Genomic DNA, 15,573 nt, shown 5'->3' on the forward strand with positions numbered 1-15,573 from the left:
GTCCATCCGGACCAGAACCTCTCGCCACAAGAAGAGTTTCTACCCCTCTGCTGTTGGACTCATGAACGAGAACTCTAGGCCATAAACGCTCTGTCTCAGTCACAGGACCTGTGCTTCATGCAAAAAGAGACAAACATACTAAAGTTACTTTACTGTCACTTTAGCATACTCCCTTCTGGATTATGCTCTAACTCCATACCCATCCTGTATATTTTGTAATTTTGTGTTAAAGTGTAGAGACTTTATTTTGTTTTTAAAATTTTTATTTTATATTTATTGCATGCTTAAACTTATATTGTTTTTATGTCTGCACCAAGTACCGCAGCATTTTCCTAATGATGTGAACCTGTTCACTCATATGGCAATAAAAAAACCTTTCTGATTTCTGATTCTGATTCTGAAATCTTAGTCTTTATAATTAAGTGACTGCTCATACAAATATATTTAAAAAAAAAAAAAAGCATTCAGCAGGACATCGTTTTCACTTCGCAACAACACACAAATGAAATTTCCTTGAAATGATAACTATGCAGAACATTTTAGAGTTGTATCAGGCTGTTCATAACTTTCACCACATTTCCCACTGGGAGAGAGTACAGTTTTGTAGACATATGACAGTATTACAGCCTCTGATCCACTCAGTCCATCCTCTTCTTCTCTGTGCAACATTGCACAGCTCAACTTCAGGAGTCCTGCATACACCAGCACAAGCATGAGGGGTCAGGTGCCCTTCCTGCCTGCTTGTCGTTTTCCTGCAGCAGCTGCATTGCCCTTGTCCTCATCTGGCGAGCTCTGGTCGATCAGCCAATCACAGACAAGCCTCAGGTCTGCCCTTCTTGCTGCGCCGCTTTGCTTGGGCAGGGTCGGCCTTGTATTTGGCCTCCTCCCATTTCGCTGAGATTGTTCAGGGTGGTTAGATCACCCTCCGTCAAATATCGGCAGGAGTCTCCTTTAAAGTATGAGAGGCAGGTTATGTTCATTGCTGTAACACCAGATGAGACAATAAAGTGAGAGACTGTAGTCACCTAAAAAGCTTAAGGCCGTTCCCAGCTGTCTGAGACTTTTTCAGGGGCACTCAGTCGCCTCAGACTCTGAAGAATGGTTTGTAGAGTCTCTGCTGTGATGACAAAACACATCGCCTTGAGACTGCAGTCACTGAAAAAACAATACTTTGGTCTCAGATTATTATAACTACTCACCAAGTTCCTCTTCATAAGAATCCAGCTTCTTTATCAGCTCTACAACACTGGAACATGTCAGTGCCTCTGCAGCTACAACAAAAAGCCAAATCCCTTACCTTTTTCTTTTTTAATTACAATTCAAAGTGTAAAGATTTCATCCACTGCCACATAGCTCACCTTTACCACCAGTGTCACTTTTTACTTTATCTTCCAAACAAGTGTACAAACTGCTGTTTCCGTCTGAAGTCAGACGGGAAAACAGTTCAGCTCGACATGTCCTTGCCTTAACCAGCGTGGTGTTCATGTCCTGGGCCAGCCGGTGGTTCTCCACCAGCTCAGCATGAACCCTCTTCCAAGCCATTTTGTCCTCCATCAGGCATCCCTCCATCACTGTACGCAGCTCCTTCTCCTGAGACACCTGGCTCTGCAGGCTTTCTACCTCCTCACAGTGCTACACAAGTGGAGTTTGATTTAAATAAAATAAAAAAAAAAAAAAAAGGAGGTAAAAAAGTTTTCATTTTTCGGCATAAATGTGAACAGTGAGTGTTTGCCTCACAGTTACCTTGTGTAGCTGTATGGCCATCTCTTGCATCTCAGCCTCAAGCTGATCAGCATAAGCTTGTTCCAAAGCTTCACTGGGTGGTCGAGCGCCGCTGTGCCACCTTGCAATGGCTGATGTCATCTTCCGTTTAGGCCCAAATAGTCTGGATAACAACAGATTGTACACTGCATAAAAATACAAATACTGTAACTGGGTATTCTCGGATAAAAAATAAAAAATAAAAAAAAAGTCTTATGTCTCTTACGTGATCCCTATTTCTTTCAGATCGTTCTCTGTCAGGGTAAGAAATATCCGTAGGTCAATGTCTTGTTCTTCAAGTAATGGGAGGTATTTAGAGAAACCAATTTGTTCCAAGAACTCTGCCAGATCCTGCAGGGGTAACAGATATTAGACCAAAGCCAGAGTTAACTAAAACCTGAATGAACACGATCTTAAAGTGAGGCAAACTACAAAAACAGAAAAAAATATATAAGTAAGTAAACAAAGACATGCCTTTGGACCGGTATAAGAAGGTGGGGTACGAACAGATGTGTATTTGCTACAGTTTCTTGTTCCACTGCTGCGAGCACCATCATTAGTTCCATGCCGATTTTTGCCTTTTGAGTGATGACCCTTATTTACTCTGCTAGAACAGCTCTTTTTACCCTGATCAGAGTCCTGATGGTGAAAGGTAAAATTATTTGTCACTAAGTAGGAGAAAAATAAATATAAAAAGTGCATCTTAAGAACAGTCTATAGCGTTCACCTCGCTGCACTCCACAAAACCTTCCCAGTTGTGTCCAACTACAGGAGGCGGGCCCTCACTACTGCTACTGCTGCTCCTCATGGTGGGCATGTCATTGTCAAAAAATGGACTGTCATCTGCAAAGATATTAAAAAATATCAACATTTATCGAAACCTGCAGTACTTCCCGTGATAACAGGGTGTCCCTCACCTCTGCTGCTGTGACTCTGGCCATCTAGCTCATTAATTGGCGACGTCACATCACGATTGCAGATGCCATCACACTGGTCACCGATTTTACGAAACATGTATCCTGGCAGCACAGCCTGAGGCTCTGTTAGGACAAAAATTACACTCAATCTCTATCCAGTGCATACCAGTGAGGCAATATTTTGCTTAGAATAAAGCTGTCTGTTCACTTGCAGACAGCATTTACTGAAGTTTTTGTCATTTTCTGAGATTAAATCAACAGTAACACAACATGGAAAATGCTCTATGAACTGATTTCCTTTTAGAAACATAATCTTTTCATGTATGACTTTTTCACTTCAAGTGCCAACTTTTGTAAAACTAGGGATGCCCCGATGCCAATTTTTTTCAACATGAGCACAAGTGCATACATTTGAGTACTTTCCGATACCAAGTACCAATATAAGCACTAAGAAATCCCATTACAGTGCACGGGTAAGGAACGTGGACTAGAATACCAGATGTGATAACTAAATGGTTAATTGTGTGTTATATCATATGGGTCATCCTGCAGCCATCCTCTAAACGTAAGGCTTAAAAACAGCCAGAATCTTAATAAATAAGGGACATTAAGTGGTTTTGGAGTGACAAAGCCCCTACATATTTAGATCAACTTCTCTCACCGATATGCCAATTTAGATTTTTTTTAAATAGCAACAGGCCACTTGGTGATAAAAATTTTAAATATGGGCTTGAAAACTATCAGAAACTTCATAAATAATTTGGATGAAGTTTTTTTTTGGGGTGGAATTGCTCATTTCTTATTGATTTTACTCTGGAGTAAAGGACTTCAACTGTGTTGATTTTAAAGTGCTATATATATATAAAGTGGAGATGGAGATGGAATGGGGGCACCACAGTGACAAAGCACCTGCATACCTAAAATAACCTTCTGCCATTGAGATAATGCCAAATTCAGACTTAGAATAGCATGAGTTATTATTGTTGTTTATGCATTCACAAAAATGAAAAAAACATATTTCCACAGATTAATCTCTTTACATTAACACGTTACGTTTGAACAGCCCTAGTTTGTTGACATTCGTATTGGGTTCTGTAGTATCAGAACCCTTTATTGAATTCCAAATACGAGTGCACGTACATAGTATTTGAACAACACCTGATACTGGTATTTGTATGGTGCATTCCTACTTGTAACAAATCTTCAGTATGTATGACCTACCACACAGTTTGCTGGTCCCTCCACCTCGGAACTTGGCGATGGCTTGAGGCCCATCGTGGATGCTTCGGCTCGGGCGAAGCCTCTGTGGTGCGCTATCAGAGTCCTCCGAGGAGCTCAGGTCATCAAAGTGTCCTAAATAGTTGTAATATGTAATTAAAAAATCATTAGAAAAGAAAAAACAAGGAAAGGACTAAGTGGTACGCTGTTATATTTAAAGCAAGTACCTGATTTCATTCTGGGAGAACGTGAGTCAATGAGGCTAACAATTTTAGTATAACCATACAGTATGGCAAGGGCACGTGCAGTTTCTCCTTTAGTGTTGCGATCATCAACTTTAACTTTCTGTAAATTAATTTAAAAAAAATGGCATGTGAGTCATTTTAATTATCTCTTACCTTACACATAACCTACCTACTTAAACACATGAAAGATGAGCAGGAAGTTTGGAGAAACAGAGCAGGAGATTGGCAAGCAGCGTGGTTTAGACTAGCCAGGAATCCGCAGTCTTGTACCAGCAAAAGAAAACACATCATAGTCAGTAATTTACTTACATGATCAAGCAGGTACTGAACAATGATTTCATGTCCACAAGCAGCAGCCTCCATCAGGGGAGTGAAGCCAGACCCTGGTTCCCTGTGGGTGAGCAAAAGTGTTTAAAAAGGAAAAAACAAAACAATATTTTTGTTGGCTTTTCTCTGTAACAAGATAAACGATGACACTGACTTAACATTGGCATCAGCATTGTTATCCAACAGGAACTTGACCATCTGCTGGTGGCCTGTGCTTGTACAGTGGAATAAAGCTGTCCAGCCTCGAGAATCCTTCAGCTCCAGCTCAGCCCCTTGCTTGTGGGTCAAGAGAAAGAAAATGATTTAGGGTTGGTGAAATTTTCACTCAAAAATTTGTTTAATGTTTACATTTTAAGAACAAAGGTGCAAAAGTTTAACTAAAGCCTACCGCTCTACCTTTATCAGTTACCCATTCAATTCACAGCAGCAAAAACGTGCTCTCACGTTTAACAATAACATTGTATTTCTACTCCCTGACACTTCTTGCTATGAATTATAAGAGGGACATTTTGTACCTGAAGCAGAAAATATGCAATACTTTCATTGCCACAGCTTGCTGCCAGCATCAGGGGAGTAAGTCCTCTAGGAGTGGTAGCATTTACATTCACACCGGCCTCCAGCAGGAGATTTGTAATGTTGTCATGGCCAATGTAAGCTGCATACATTAGCGGGGTCCATCCTCCAATGTTCTTTCCATCCAGGTTCACCTCACGCCTAAAAACAGTGAGTCATAAATGTAATTTCTGGAGAGCTTGAGGACGTTTAATGATGAGGTTGCTTGTTACACACTTTTTGATGCACTTAGCCACCACGTCGTACTGGCCGATGGAGCAGGCTGTGTGGAGGTCCAGAGGGACATTCAGCTCCTCCGGTCTTAGCAGGGAGTCCCCCAGCCAAACGGAGAGGCTGGCACCCAGCTGCTCCGATTCGCTGGCCTCATCGCTTAACTCAGACATGTTTGTACTCTCCCCCCCGCGCACCTGAAAGCAAATTAACTTCATAAAATGCTCTAAACTACACAACATTGCTGATAACAAGACGATTAGAACAACTGAATATTAAACAGACATTTCTAAGAAGAAAGCAATGCTAAAGAACAATTACTTATTAACCTTGCACTGGTATTGTTGACATATCCAAGCTAATTCCCAACTTTCCTCTTTAAGCTAGTTAGCTTAGCGAGCCCACATCTGTTCACCATAACGCTATAAATAACACAATACTTGTAGAGCACGAAATAAACTTTAACGAATTCATAAAACATAGTACATGTAAACTAACATTTCATTATGCAGATATTTGTAACAATTTAAAGACTTACAATCAACAGATTATTTCAACAGCAGCCCAAACTTTTCGTGTTTTGTGTGTCACAGTCAATTGTGTTCGTGCTGAAGCACACCCCTCCCTTTCCTGTGGAATAGTGGGAAATTTCCAGGTGACAAGGCAGGAGTTTTCAAGCTCATCAAAGGTTCAAAAAGGAAGAGTGGAGAATGTTTGTGTACAAATAATAACCTTATGCATAGTTTTTATTAAAATGTTTGTTTTTCTGTAATATTGGATACTTTAATAATTGTCACTATAGATTCCTTAAAATAAGGATGCTGAGAACCTGTAGATGTGATTGAATGTTGGCCAGTAATGGTTGCATATTACTTTTGGGTAAAGTGCTGCTGTACATATTCATAATTTTATTTGAATAAGGTTTAGTTGTTTAATGATGAACCTATCTATGTTTATCATTAAACCTGGGCCCTTCTGGTTCGGACATGTCAAAATATCTTGGATATTTGGGTCTATCTCATGTACAGTCATGGATGAAATTATTGGCACCCCTGGAATTTTTCCACAAAATACACAAATACTCCCAGGAATTGTTGCAATTACAAATGTTTTTGGTTTAATTGTGTTTATTTCCTTCATGTGCATTGGAAAAACAAAAAAGCTGAAGAGAAAAGCCAAAATTGACAAAATTTTACACAAAATCCAAAAAATGGGATGGACAAAATTGTTGGCGCCATCTTATAACGGGGGTAAATAATTTTATTTCAATTAGGTGATGCTTGTTTAAACTCAACTGTGGCACTTACCAGGTGCTGGTAATATAGAAATCACACCTGACACCAGTTAGAAGGTATAAAAGTTGACTTAACCTTTGTGTTGTGTGCATATGTGTCACACACCAAACATGGAGAAGAGAAAGAAGCGCAAAGAAGTGCATGAGGATTTAAGAAGCAAAATTGTCGAAAAATATAAACAATCTCAAGGATACAAGACCATCTCCAGAGATCTTAAAGTTCCTTTGTCGACTGTGCGTAATATAATCAAGAAGTTCATAACCCATGGAACTGTGGCTAATCTCCCTGGACGGGGACGGAAAAGAAAAATTGACGAAAGGATGCAACGCAGGATAGTTCGAATGGTGGATAAATATCCTCAGTCAACATCCACACAAGTTCAAGCTGTTTTGCAGACTCTGGGTATAGAAGTTTCAGCTCGGACCATACGTCGTCATCTGAATGAGAAGAAGCGCTATGGCAGAAGACCAAGGAGAACCCCGCTGCTGACTAAGAGACATAAAAAAGCCAGAATGGAGTTTGCAAAAATGTACCTGAGTAAGCCTCAATCCTTCTGGGAGAATGTTTTGTGGACAGACGAGACTAAGGTAGAGCTTTTTGGAAAAGCATATCATTCTACTGTTGACAGAAAAAAGAATGAAGCCTACAAAGAAAAGAACACAGTGCCTACAGTCAAACATGGTGGAGGATCAATGATGTTTTGGGGTTGTTTTGCTGCCTCTGGCACTGGGTGCCTTGAGAGTGTGCAAGGAGTCATGAAATCTGAAGACTATCAAAATGTTTTGGGTCGCAATGTAGGGCCTAGTGTCAGACAACTGGGTCTGCGTCAGAGGTCATGGGTGTTCCAGCAGGACAATGACCCAAAACATACCTCAAATAGCACAAAGAAATGGCTAAAAACAAAGCACTGGAGAGTTCTGCAGTGGCCATCAATGAGTCCGGATCTGAATCCCATTGAACACCTATGGAGAGACCTCAAAATTGCTGTCGCAAGAAGGCACCCTTCAAATCTGAGAGACCTGGAGCAGTTTGTTAAAGAAGAGTGGTCCAAAATTCCATCTGAGAGGTGCAAGAAACTTGTTGATGGTTATAGGAAGAGATTACTTTCAGTTATTTCTTCCAAAGGGTGTGCAACCAAATATTGAGTTGAGGGTGCCAACAATTTTGTCCATCCCATTTTTTGAGTTTTGTGTAGAATTTTGTTAATCTTGGCTTTTCTCTTCAGCTTTTTTGTGTTTTTCCAATGCATATGAAGGAAATAAACACAATTGAACCAAAAACATTTGTAATTGCAACAATTCCTGGGAGTATTTGTGTATTTTGTGGAAAAATTCCAGGGGTGCCAATAATTTCATCCATGACTGTATACTATATGATAACAATCCCAACACTGTGTGTGTGTGTGTGTGTGTATATATATATATATATATATATATATATATATATATATATATATATATATATATATATATATATATATATGAAAGGCTTATAGATATATCTATCACAAGTACAGTATGTCTGCTGATGCAGAGGAAGTGATATTTATTCCCAGCTTAGAGCTTTTTGACAAGTTTTCTTTCAAGTCAGATCAAAAGAAATTGAAGCAAAACTCCTCCTTTGATGGAACAAAGACAAAATCTGATGTCTGTTCATGAGTCTGTAGTTTTGGCTTTGTGTTATCCTGAGCTTTGGTTTCCTGCAGGTTTCCTTCTGTGGCTGGTGGCTGGGTTTTGACTTCAGCTCTCCGGTGGAAAATTGACTTCTTTGGGGAATCAGAAACAACTTTGACCTGAGCTGATGCAATCTCTGTCAGGAATAGAGAAACTTGTCAATTAAGATAACTTCCACCACACTCCCCCTTTTTTCCCCATAAGCAGTCGTTACAATTTAAATCACCCTGCTGCAACAATCCACTCACCACTCTGAATGAGTTTGAACTGCTTGCTCTTCTCATCTTCCATTTTTTTCCTGTAGTCTCCAGTCATGGCTCTCATCACCTGCCTCTTCTTGGCCAGAGGAGCTTTGGAACTGCGCAGAGTCTTCAGAGAACGTGAGGCCTCCTCCTCTGCAGGAACAAAACCAGTTAAACCTTAAATCAATTTAAGGTGATTACATCTTACATATAGAACATTTAGGTCTGATCAGACTACCAACCATGAGTTATGAAATGGACAGATTGTGAAACAAGGGGCCCTTGGCAGTAACATGTAAAAGACCACCTCATTTCTCCTACAAAGTAGCACGATGTCCAGAATTTAAAAGATAAAAACACCATAAACAATGCACACATGATTATGTTTGTTTTAAATGATGGCTGACCTCTATCTTTTTCAGGGATAAAATACTAAATAACTGAGTTCACTGGACACCTGGGCCTGTGCATGATTCTAGGGGGAAATGAATGAATAGATAAATTTAAAAAAATCACACTAACTCTGTTTTGGTGTTCCCTTCTGGGTCTTCAGTCCTAGTTCCAGCTGCTCAATACACCAGTCCAGCTGCCTGTTCAGCTGCTCTTCTACAGTCTGAAAGACAGCGCCACATTCAACCATGAAATATCAAATGAAATCATCCCTGGTTACTTTTAAAAAGGAAAATCCACACTGACCAGCTGTTTTTCTCCCTGACTACCCTCAGCTGGCTTTTGCTGCGTCTCAGACTCAGGTTTCTTCTTTCCAGATTTCTTCTTCTTCTTAGTCTTGGATTGCTCTGACGGTTCAGGTGGAGCAATAACCTCTAGCGCAAGGGAAGCTTCTTCCTCCTGGACACACTGTTGACTACGTGATGAACAAGTGTCCGGTGTTTCTGTTGTATCCATGTCCTCTGCAGGTGTGGTAGTAGGGATCTGAAAGTTGAACGCAAAAGCAGAGCTCTGCCCAGTGAATGATATCTGGCTTGTTGCTGCCTCAGTCCAGTCAGATGGAGATGCTTTCTCCCGAGGCACTGAGAAGCTGTCAGAAGAGAAGTCAAATCTAAAAGAATTGTCACTGTGAGTCCAAAGGGGTTTCTTGGCACCACCTTCAAAAGCTGAGGGGCTTTTTGATTCCGCTTCAATGTCTGTAGAATAAACAGGACACACAGACAACAGGTAAAAATAAATCGTTTAGATTCGCATCTCTTAATGAAGGCTTAGTTTTATGGGAACAAAAAGTTGTTTTAATACAATATTAATTATGAAATTAAGAAAAAAAAGAGTTCGGATTTAATTAAGTTTCTTTCTTATGATCAACTCAAAGTACGAGCTGGTTCGTAAGAAATATAATCGTATCACCATGTACCTATAAACAGCAACCTTTGCTCGGTCATGCTTTCCTCCAGTGTCGCAGGATTTCGGCGGAAACCTGCTTGTTCAACCAAATCATTAAGCTCGACACATCTGGATCAAACATGCTCAACAGAGCACGCGGAGACAGTTAATAATTCTGTTCAGAAAAAGAATTCTGTTTCCAGAAACCGTAGACAGTGTCACACCAGAATGGGCCCGTCTAATAATACTTCCCCAACAACCTATCGTTCCACTTTATTGAATTTATGTGATACAGTTAGTTGAGCTATCAAACTAACACATATGTACGTTTGTCCATTTGTTTTTGTTAAATTTGATTAGATTATTTTGTATTTTATTAAGAAAACAGGTATCTTAGATTGTGTTTTCCTGTGTGTCCTTTTAGAAAAACCAAGACGAGCGGTGTGGAAAAAATGTACAGCTATTAAATAATTGACATGTATTGTACCTATGAATACAAAACACGTGAGCGTTAAAGAACATGTAACTATTTTGATATGGCTATTTTGAGTATGATAAGGAATTATTCCTTGGAAGCTTTTTGTGTGGGCGGGCTCCTGACTAAATCCGCTTCGCTTCCCTCCTTTTTTTTAAAAAAGAAAAAAGAAAAAAAGAAAAAAGACATCCACAAAGGATCAGAAAAACCGTGCCTCGACTTTTTGTATTATCTTTGACAAGATCCCAGAACCACATGAGTACTTAGGTTAAATCAAGTAAAGAATTATGGTAAGATGTGACATCTTAGAATTTGCTAAATCCCATCGTTTATTTCATTAAGAAATCTCAAACTGGATTGGAAATAGAAGAGTTGTGTTTATTTATTCCCTTTCGTGTGTGATCAATAGATGCATTTTAAATGTCTTCTTAATAAGTCGATCATGTTTATTAAAAACTATCTTTGTTCTGCTGGCCAACATATTTTCATCTTGTTTTATAAAGATACAGAAAGGTCGGCGAGCACCTTTAATAATTTGATCGATCCTAACACCGCAGGAAGAACTTCGTGTACAAAGTTAATATAAAGCACTATTATGTGTTTCATTGGAAGAAAGAAAAATAAATCATATCTACACTTTGCTTGAAATAAAGTACTATTTCTAAATTCGTTTAACTTAATATGCAGAAGTAATGATCCTCGTTTGTTTTTCCACCAATCAAATTCCTTCAGTGGTCTTGGCCCTAGCCAATCCTGAACGTCTGAAGGTGGGACGTAGTGTTGAGGTCCGTTCAGCTTATAAATACCGCCTCCTGCGATTCACCGATAACGCTGAGAGACGACAAGAGACAAGGATACGACGTGACACCGGGAAAACAAACAAGAACGGTAGCGCAAATATTTTTTCCCCTTCGTAGTTTTATATATTCAGTGTTAATGATCATCAGTAAAATGGTATGACTTGACTTGGTGTGGTTGATAACGTTGAAATGCACAGGAACTAGCTTTAACAATGGACAACAAAACGGCGCGCGCGCCATAATCATAAGCTACAACTCAAGTGTTCACGATTAGGTTTATTTTTTTAACAGGAAGACTGATAAAATGTCGTTCGATTGGGCCATTATCTTGTGTAGTTTCAGCATGTATGTTTTGTTTGACTACGGTGTCTTCATACTCATGTTAGCTTCGGTGGTAGCTAGCTGGCGCCATTTTGCAACCGTTCATGCTAACGTTTAATTTCTTTGCCAGACAGCAAAGAAACGTGTGTGTCCTCTGAAGCTTAATGGTGGCTGGGCTTTACGTAGATTTAAAACAGGAATGACATGCTGGATTTAATCCGAGAATCTTTTAAGGGAAAATCGATTTACGGGAAGCTAAACTACCTCCATGTGAGACGTTGTCGCTTAATTTGTTTACAATTTTGGTCATACGCAAAAACGACAGTGTTAAGCGGATTTATGTTTTTTTTCAAAAAGGAAGAGGCGACCCGTATGTGTCATCGTCAGCCTGAGCGCACTAATTAGCTTTGTTTGGTTCCTTTAGGTGTTGCAGATTGTGATTTGCGAGAATTATTAGACATTATTTAATGCTATTTTTATGCATGCGTTTTTTTTCAGACTTGCAGGTGAGAAATGGCTCGTACCAAGCAGACTGCTCGTAAATCCACTGGAGGAAAGGCGCCTAGGAAGCAGCTGGCAACCAAAGCAGCCAGGAAAAGTGCGCCATCCACTGGTGGAGTGAAGAAGCCCCACAGATACAGGTAAGCTTGAATGAACAATTTAGCGTTGCAGTTGTTGTATTGTGTGTGTGTGTGTGTGTAAACACAGTTTATCATTTCCCTTTGCAGGCCAGGTACTGTTGCTCTGCGAGAGATTCGTCGATACCAGAAGTCCACTGAGCTGCTGATCAGGAAATTGCCTTTCCAGCGTCTTGTAAGAGAAATAGCTCAGGATTTCAAGACAGATCTGCGTTTCCAGAGTGCAGCAATTGGTGCTCTCCAGGTGAGGTGTCTCAGGATTTGGTTTTGGACTTTGTGTGTACAGTAGAGCTGCTTAATATTTTATAGCAAAGCAGTATTATAAACCTAACTCATTTACAGCTGCTCACAAACTTCTTTCTTGTCCTTTTGGTTTGAGCTGTAAATTGATGTATAGGGCGGTGAATGCAAAATGGATATGTCAAAAGTTGCTTGTATCAAAATGTGTAATTGGAGGAACCCACCACCCCCACCCATTTATTTTTCTAAATGTAGGAAGCCAGCGAGGCATACTTGGTTGGACTGTTTGAAGACACCAACCTGTGCGCCATTCATGCAAAGAGGGTTACCATCATGCCAAAGGACATCCAGCTGGCCAGGCGAATCAGAGGAGAGAGGGCATAAATGATCACTTTGGGTTTTAACTTTTTAGTGGGGTGGGGTGGGTAGGAGTGACCAGGGTTTTGTTTTGTAAATCTTGAACTATTACCAGCATGAGTGCCACATATTTGTAGTTTTGGGTATGTTTTTTTTGTACTTAATTTTTTCATGTTGTATGATCTCTTTAAATGTCCTGTTCATTGTAGACTAGAACTTCATACCTGTAAATGCTGAAATATTCCATTCCTTTCTCAGGTTGGCAAATATTTTAGTCTGTACTTTTTTTTTTTTTTTTTTCTAAATCCTGTGTTTGCATGTCATAGGATTTCCTGTTGTGCTGTAAATAAACTTTCCGCTACCTCAGTTTGACTCTTGTATTGACTAGATGGAATTTATGGGTCTTTTTAAAGGGAGCCATAAACATTTTAAGAATTCAATCAGGGGTAACTCTTACCAAGAAAAAGGGTTACCCCTTGTAGCAACAAGGCAGGATTTGGATCAGAATTCACTTTCACAAACTTGTTTGGTATTCTCATATGGGTTATTTCATGTGGTTTGTGTTTTCCATGCAACCATTCTATAAGGTGGCTCCATATCCCCATGTTTGACAGAGCACTTCTAGATTTTGTCTTATGGCACATCAGCAACTAAGCTAGCTACAATCAAAATTTTAGTGAACGTTTTAGGTGGAACGCAGTATTTGATTCTATGCATGAATGGAGTGTGGTAGACATGGCACGATGTCAAATGATAGCAGCATGGTTAATTTGTATATGGCTCACTGCTGCAAGTTGACCCTCAGAAGAAGTCTGGACATTTAACATTCGCAGTGGACCAAATTGTTTAATTTGGGATGGGTTGTTAAGAATGTCCAAAGACATGCAATGCATTGTATTCAATATAAAAAAGGTACTCATTTAAGATTTAATTGAACAAAGGCATTTTAATCCATATTGATCTAGACTAAAAATAATACATGGCCTACAATCTTTTTCTTTAAAGCAATGGATGGTGTCATTACTACAGTGTCAAAAACAAAGTCATGTTTCAAAAATAAATACCAAAATTACACGTGCTGCATTATTTCTCTTGAATTTTATCCAGCTCTTCATCTGAAATCAAACCAGGTAATTGCTCAAACAGCTGCTTCTCCAACTGTGCATCAATGTCTGTCTCTTCTCTCAGCACACACCACAACAGGAAGGCAGTGCAAACCAAGCTTATGGGGAGTACCTTCCACAAAGGTCGCTCATAATGGCTCCCCATTGAGCGATCCACTTTCCAGGTCTTGTGACTGGCCATACTGGTGGAGAACTTGATGGGCTCACTGTTCACCTCTTCATCTTCTTTGGGAGTATTTGATCTGGCTGACAAATGAGAGCTCACAGCTAGAGAACGCGTACTGTTAAGCCTGTCGGTAAAAATCAAAAGGTCATTTTGAGATAGATGGACTTCAGTTGAGTAATTCATTTGAAACTAGTCAGTTCATTGTAGGAAGGGAAAAAAACATATTGCTCATCCAAAGCTGTAAAGTGGAATACAAGTATTGTATATATACATAACTTGTTTTATTAAAGTTATTTTATAATGTAACCAATAATTTGTAAAATAATAACTTTAAGCAAAGGTGCTGGGTAGTTCATCTGTTTGTTTGTCAAAACTGTCATGCAATTTTAGGTCATTTGCATTGGGAATGTTCAGTATGAAAGATCAACTTTTAAACAGATATAATTTCTGTGGAAAGAATGAGTGAAGAGAAAACTAACATAAAGTGTCTTCGTAAAGCTTAAGGACACCAGAACAGCATCAGTATACATTGGTCAGATCTTACCAGTCTCTACAACAGTTTGTCAAAAGATTTTAGGGTGTGATCTGGTTACTTTACATTTCACTCATTTAAGAATGCTTGACTTTAACAAGATGTTAATATGAATCTAAATCTTTTAATGAGAGGTGAAATGTCATATGTGATATAAGCATTATCAGACTTTAAATAACCTGTGAATTATATGAGAAACATAGCTTAAAGAAATTCTAACATGAAGCTTTGGGTTATTTATTTATTTATTTATTTAACACTAATCTTATTTATTGCTGTAATTCCTAAAGGATGATAACACAGTGATGCAATCTAGAGACAAATCATGATGATTTCAATTAACAGTCAGCTATAACAGCAATCTTCAGTATGGCTGGCTACTGTAATCTTAATTTAAATAATCAAAGTAAGAGTAATAAAAAAAGGCATAAGGTTAACGTCGGTGGACCAACGTATATCATCTGTATAAAATTATTACACTGTCATTGAGCCATGGGCACCATTAAAGTCAACCCTTTCGTTTAGCTCCTTACAAATTTCGACTCACCTCAAGATAATTGAAATGTTGTTTTTAGATATTCCTCGACTGAAAGCCACTCGTGTCAGACCACTGAATAGTCTTCCTATTGCTGAAGACATCTTGGGAAAATGGGCATCTTACTTGACGCAATGTTAGGTAAAAGTGAACCTACTCCTCGCTCATGTAACGTATCGTTGTGCAACTTTGAATCCCTTCCGGTGTAAATGTGGGACTTTATTTCGACCGTTCCGACAAGATGTGTAGGATACAGCGTGTTTTTCCGCTTTGTTTAATGTTACATATGTTGTTTTTAACTCAATAAAATACTATTTACAATACTGCCCATGGACTGAATTTTTAAGTTGCGTTTAACGTGTCACTTAAAATTACTTCAATAAATTTTTAGTTTAATTTTGATTTACAATTTAATCTTTAAGCTTTTACAAGTTATCCAAACATAGTAATGTATTTAAGAGATTTTCAGACTTCCCACATTTCCGAATAAACCCTATATTTTTTTTCTTCGCGTCAATATGACCTCCCTGCAAAACTTAGGGGGAAAGTACAAAAAGTTTAATAATTTCACACTAACGCTTTAAAACCG

General features: G+C 39.0%; 4 protein-coding genes across 4 annotated transcripts; 1 reads left to right on the forward strand and 3 right to left on the reverse strand.

Annotated features, from left to right (window-relative positions):
• Positions 1-455: 455 nt before the first annotated feature.
• anks3 (ankyrin repeat and sterile alpha motif domain containing 3) lies at positions 456-6,395 on the reverse strand. The gene is made up of 16 exons (XM_041974031.1): positions 5,790-6,395; positions 5,258-5,448; positions 4,984-5,182; positions 4,623-4,744; positions 4,451-4,532; positions 4,124-4,241; positions 3,900-4,031; positions 2,679-2,801; positions 2,489-2,604; positions 2,236-2,400; positions 1,988-2,112; positions 1,744-1,885; positions 1,359-1,632; positions 1,200-1,271; positions 1,026-1,117; positions 456-949 (listed from the first exon to the last, which is right to left on the reverse strand). The coding sequence occupies exons 2-15, from the start codon at positions 5,422-5,424 to the stop codon at positions 1,035-1,037; spliced, it is 1,920 nt and encodes a 639-aa protein (XP_041829965.1). The 5' UTR covers positions 5,425-5,448; positions 5,790-6,395; the 3' UTR covers positions 456-949; positions 1,026-1,034.
• A 1,679-nt stretch (positions 6,396-8,074) lies between these two features.
• On the reverse strand, positions 8,075-10,027 carry c21h8orf33 (chromosome 21 C8orf33 homolog). Its single transcript, XM_041974039.1, has 5 exons — positions 9,828-10,027; positions 9,158-9,606; positions 8,984-9,074; positions 8,468-8,614; positions 8,075-8,355 (listed from the first exon to the last, which is right to left on the reverse strand). Exons 1-5 carry the CDS (start codon positions 9,853-9,855, stop codon positions 8,138-8,140), a joined length of 933 nt encoding a protein of 310 aa, XP_041829973.1. The 5' UTR covers positions 9,856-10,027; the 3' UTR covers positions 8,075-8,137.
• A 1,025-nt stretch (positions 10,028-11,052) lies between these two features.
• h3f3d (H3 histone, family 3D) lies at positions 11,053-12,993 on the forward strand. Its single transcript, XM_041973979.1, has 4 exons — positions 11,053-11,159; positions 11,891-12,033; positions 12,121-12,274; positions 12,526-12,993. The coding sequence occupies exons 2-4, from the start codon at positions 11,906-11,908 to the stop codon at positions 12,652-12,654; spliced, it is 411 nt and encodes a 136-aa protein (XP_041829913.1). The 5' UTR covers positions 11,053-11,159; positions 11,891-11,905; the 3' UTR covers positions 12,655-12,993.
• A 560-nt stretch (positions 12,994-13,553) lies between these two features.
• c21h16orf91 (chromosome 21 C16orf91 homolog) lies at positions 13,554-15,185 on the reverse strand. Its single transcript, XM_041973978.1, has 2 exons — positions 14,997-15,185; positions 13,554-14,041 (listed from the first exon to the last, which is right to left on the reverse strand). Exons 1-2 carry the CDS (start codon positions 15,086-15,088, stop codon positions 13,711-13,713), a joined length of 423 nt encoding a protein of 140 aa, XP_041829912.1. The 5' UTR covers positions 15,089-15,185; the 3' UTR covers positions 13,554-13,710.
• Between the last annotated feature and the right edge of the window lie 388 nt (positions 15,186-15,573).

Source organism: Melanotaenia boesemani, chromosome 21 (genome assembly GCF_017639745.1).
Source record: "Melanotaenia boesemani isolate fMelBoe1 chromosome 21, fMelBoe1.pri, whole genome shotgun sequence".
In the NCBI taxonomy this organism is placed as follows: Eukaryota; Metazoa; Chordata; class Actinopteri; order Atheriniformes; family Melanotaeniidae; genus Melanotaenia; species Melanotaenia boesemani.

Coding starts and splice junctions, on each gene's coding strand:
- anks3 (XM_041974031.1), bottom strand. CDS start 5,424: ATGTCTGAGTTAAGCGATGAGGCCAGCGAATCGGAGCAGCTGGGTGCC. Junction 4,242..4,450: donor TTCAGTACCTGCTTGATCAT/GTAAGTAAATTA, acceptor ATTAATTTACAG/AAAGTTAAAGTTGATGATCG. Junction 4,032..4,123: donor TTCTCCCAGAATGAAATCAG/GTACTTGCTTTA, acceptor ACAACTATTTAG/GACACTTTGATGACCTGAGC.
- c21h8orf33 (XM_041974039.1), bottom strand. CDS start 9,855: ATGACCGAGCAAAGGTTGCTGTTTATAG. Junction 8,615..8,983: donor GAAGGGAACACCAAAACAGA/GTTAGTGTGATT, acceptor TTGTTCCTGCAG/AGGAGGAGGCCTCACGTTCT. Junction 8,356..8,467: donor GTTCAAACTCATTCAGAGTG/GTGAGTGGATTG, acceptor TATTCCTGACAG/AGATTGCATCAGCTCAGGTC.
- h3f3d (XM_041973979.1), top strand. CDS start 11,906: ATGGCTCGTACCAAGCAGACTGCTCGTAAATCCACTGGAGGAAAGGCG. Junction 12,034..12,120: donor AAGAAGCCCCACAGATACAG/GTAAGCTTGAAT, acceptor TTCCCTTTGCAG/GCCAGGTACTGTTGCTCTGC. Junction 12,275..12,525: donor CAGCAATTGGTGCTCTCCAG/GTGAGGTGTCTC, acceptor TTCTAAATGTAG/GAAGCCAGCGAGGCATACTT.
- c21h16orf91 (XM_041973978.1), bottom strand. CDS start 15,088: ATGTCTTCAGCAATAGGAAGACTATTCAGTGGTCTGACACGAGTGGCT. Junction 14,042..14,996: donor AACATTTCAATTATCTTGAG/GTGAGTCGAAAT, acceptor TTTTACCGACAG/GCTTAACAGTACGCGTTCTC.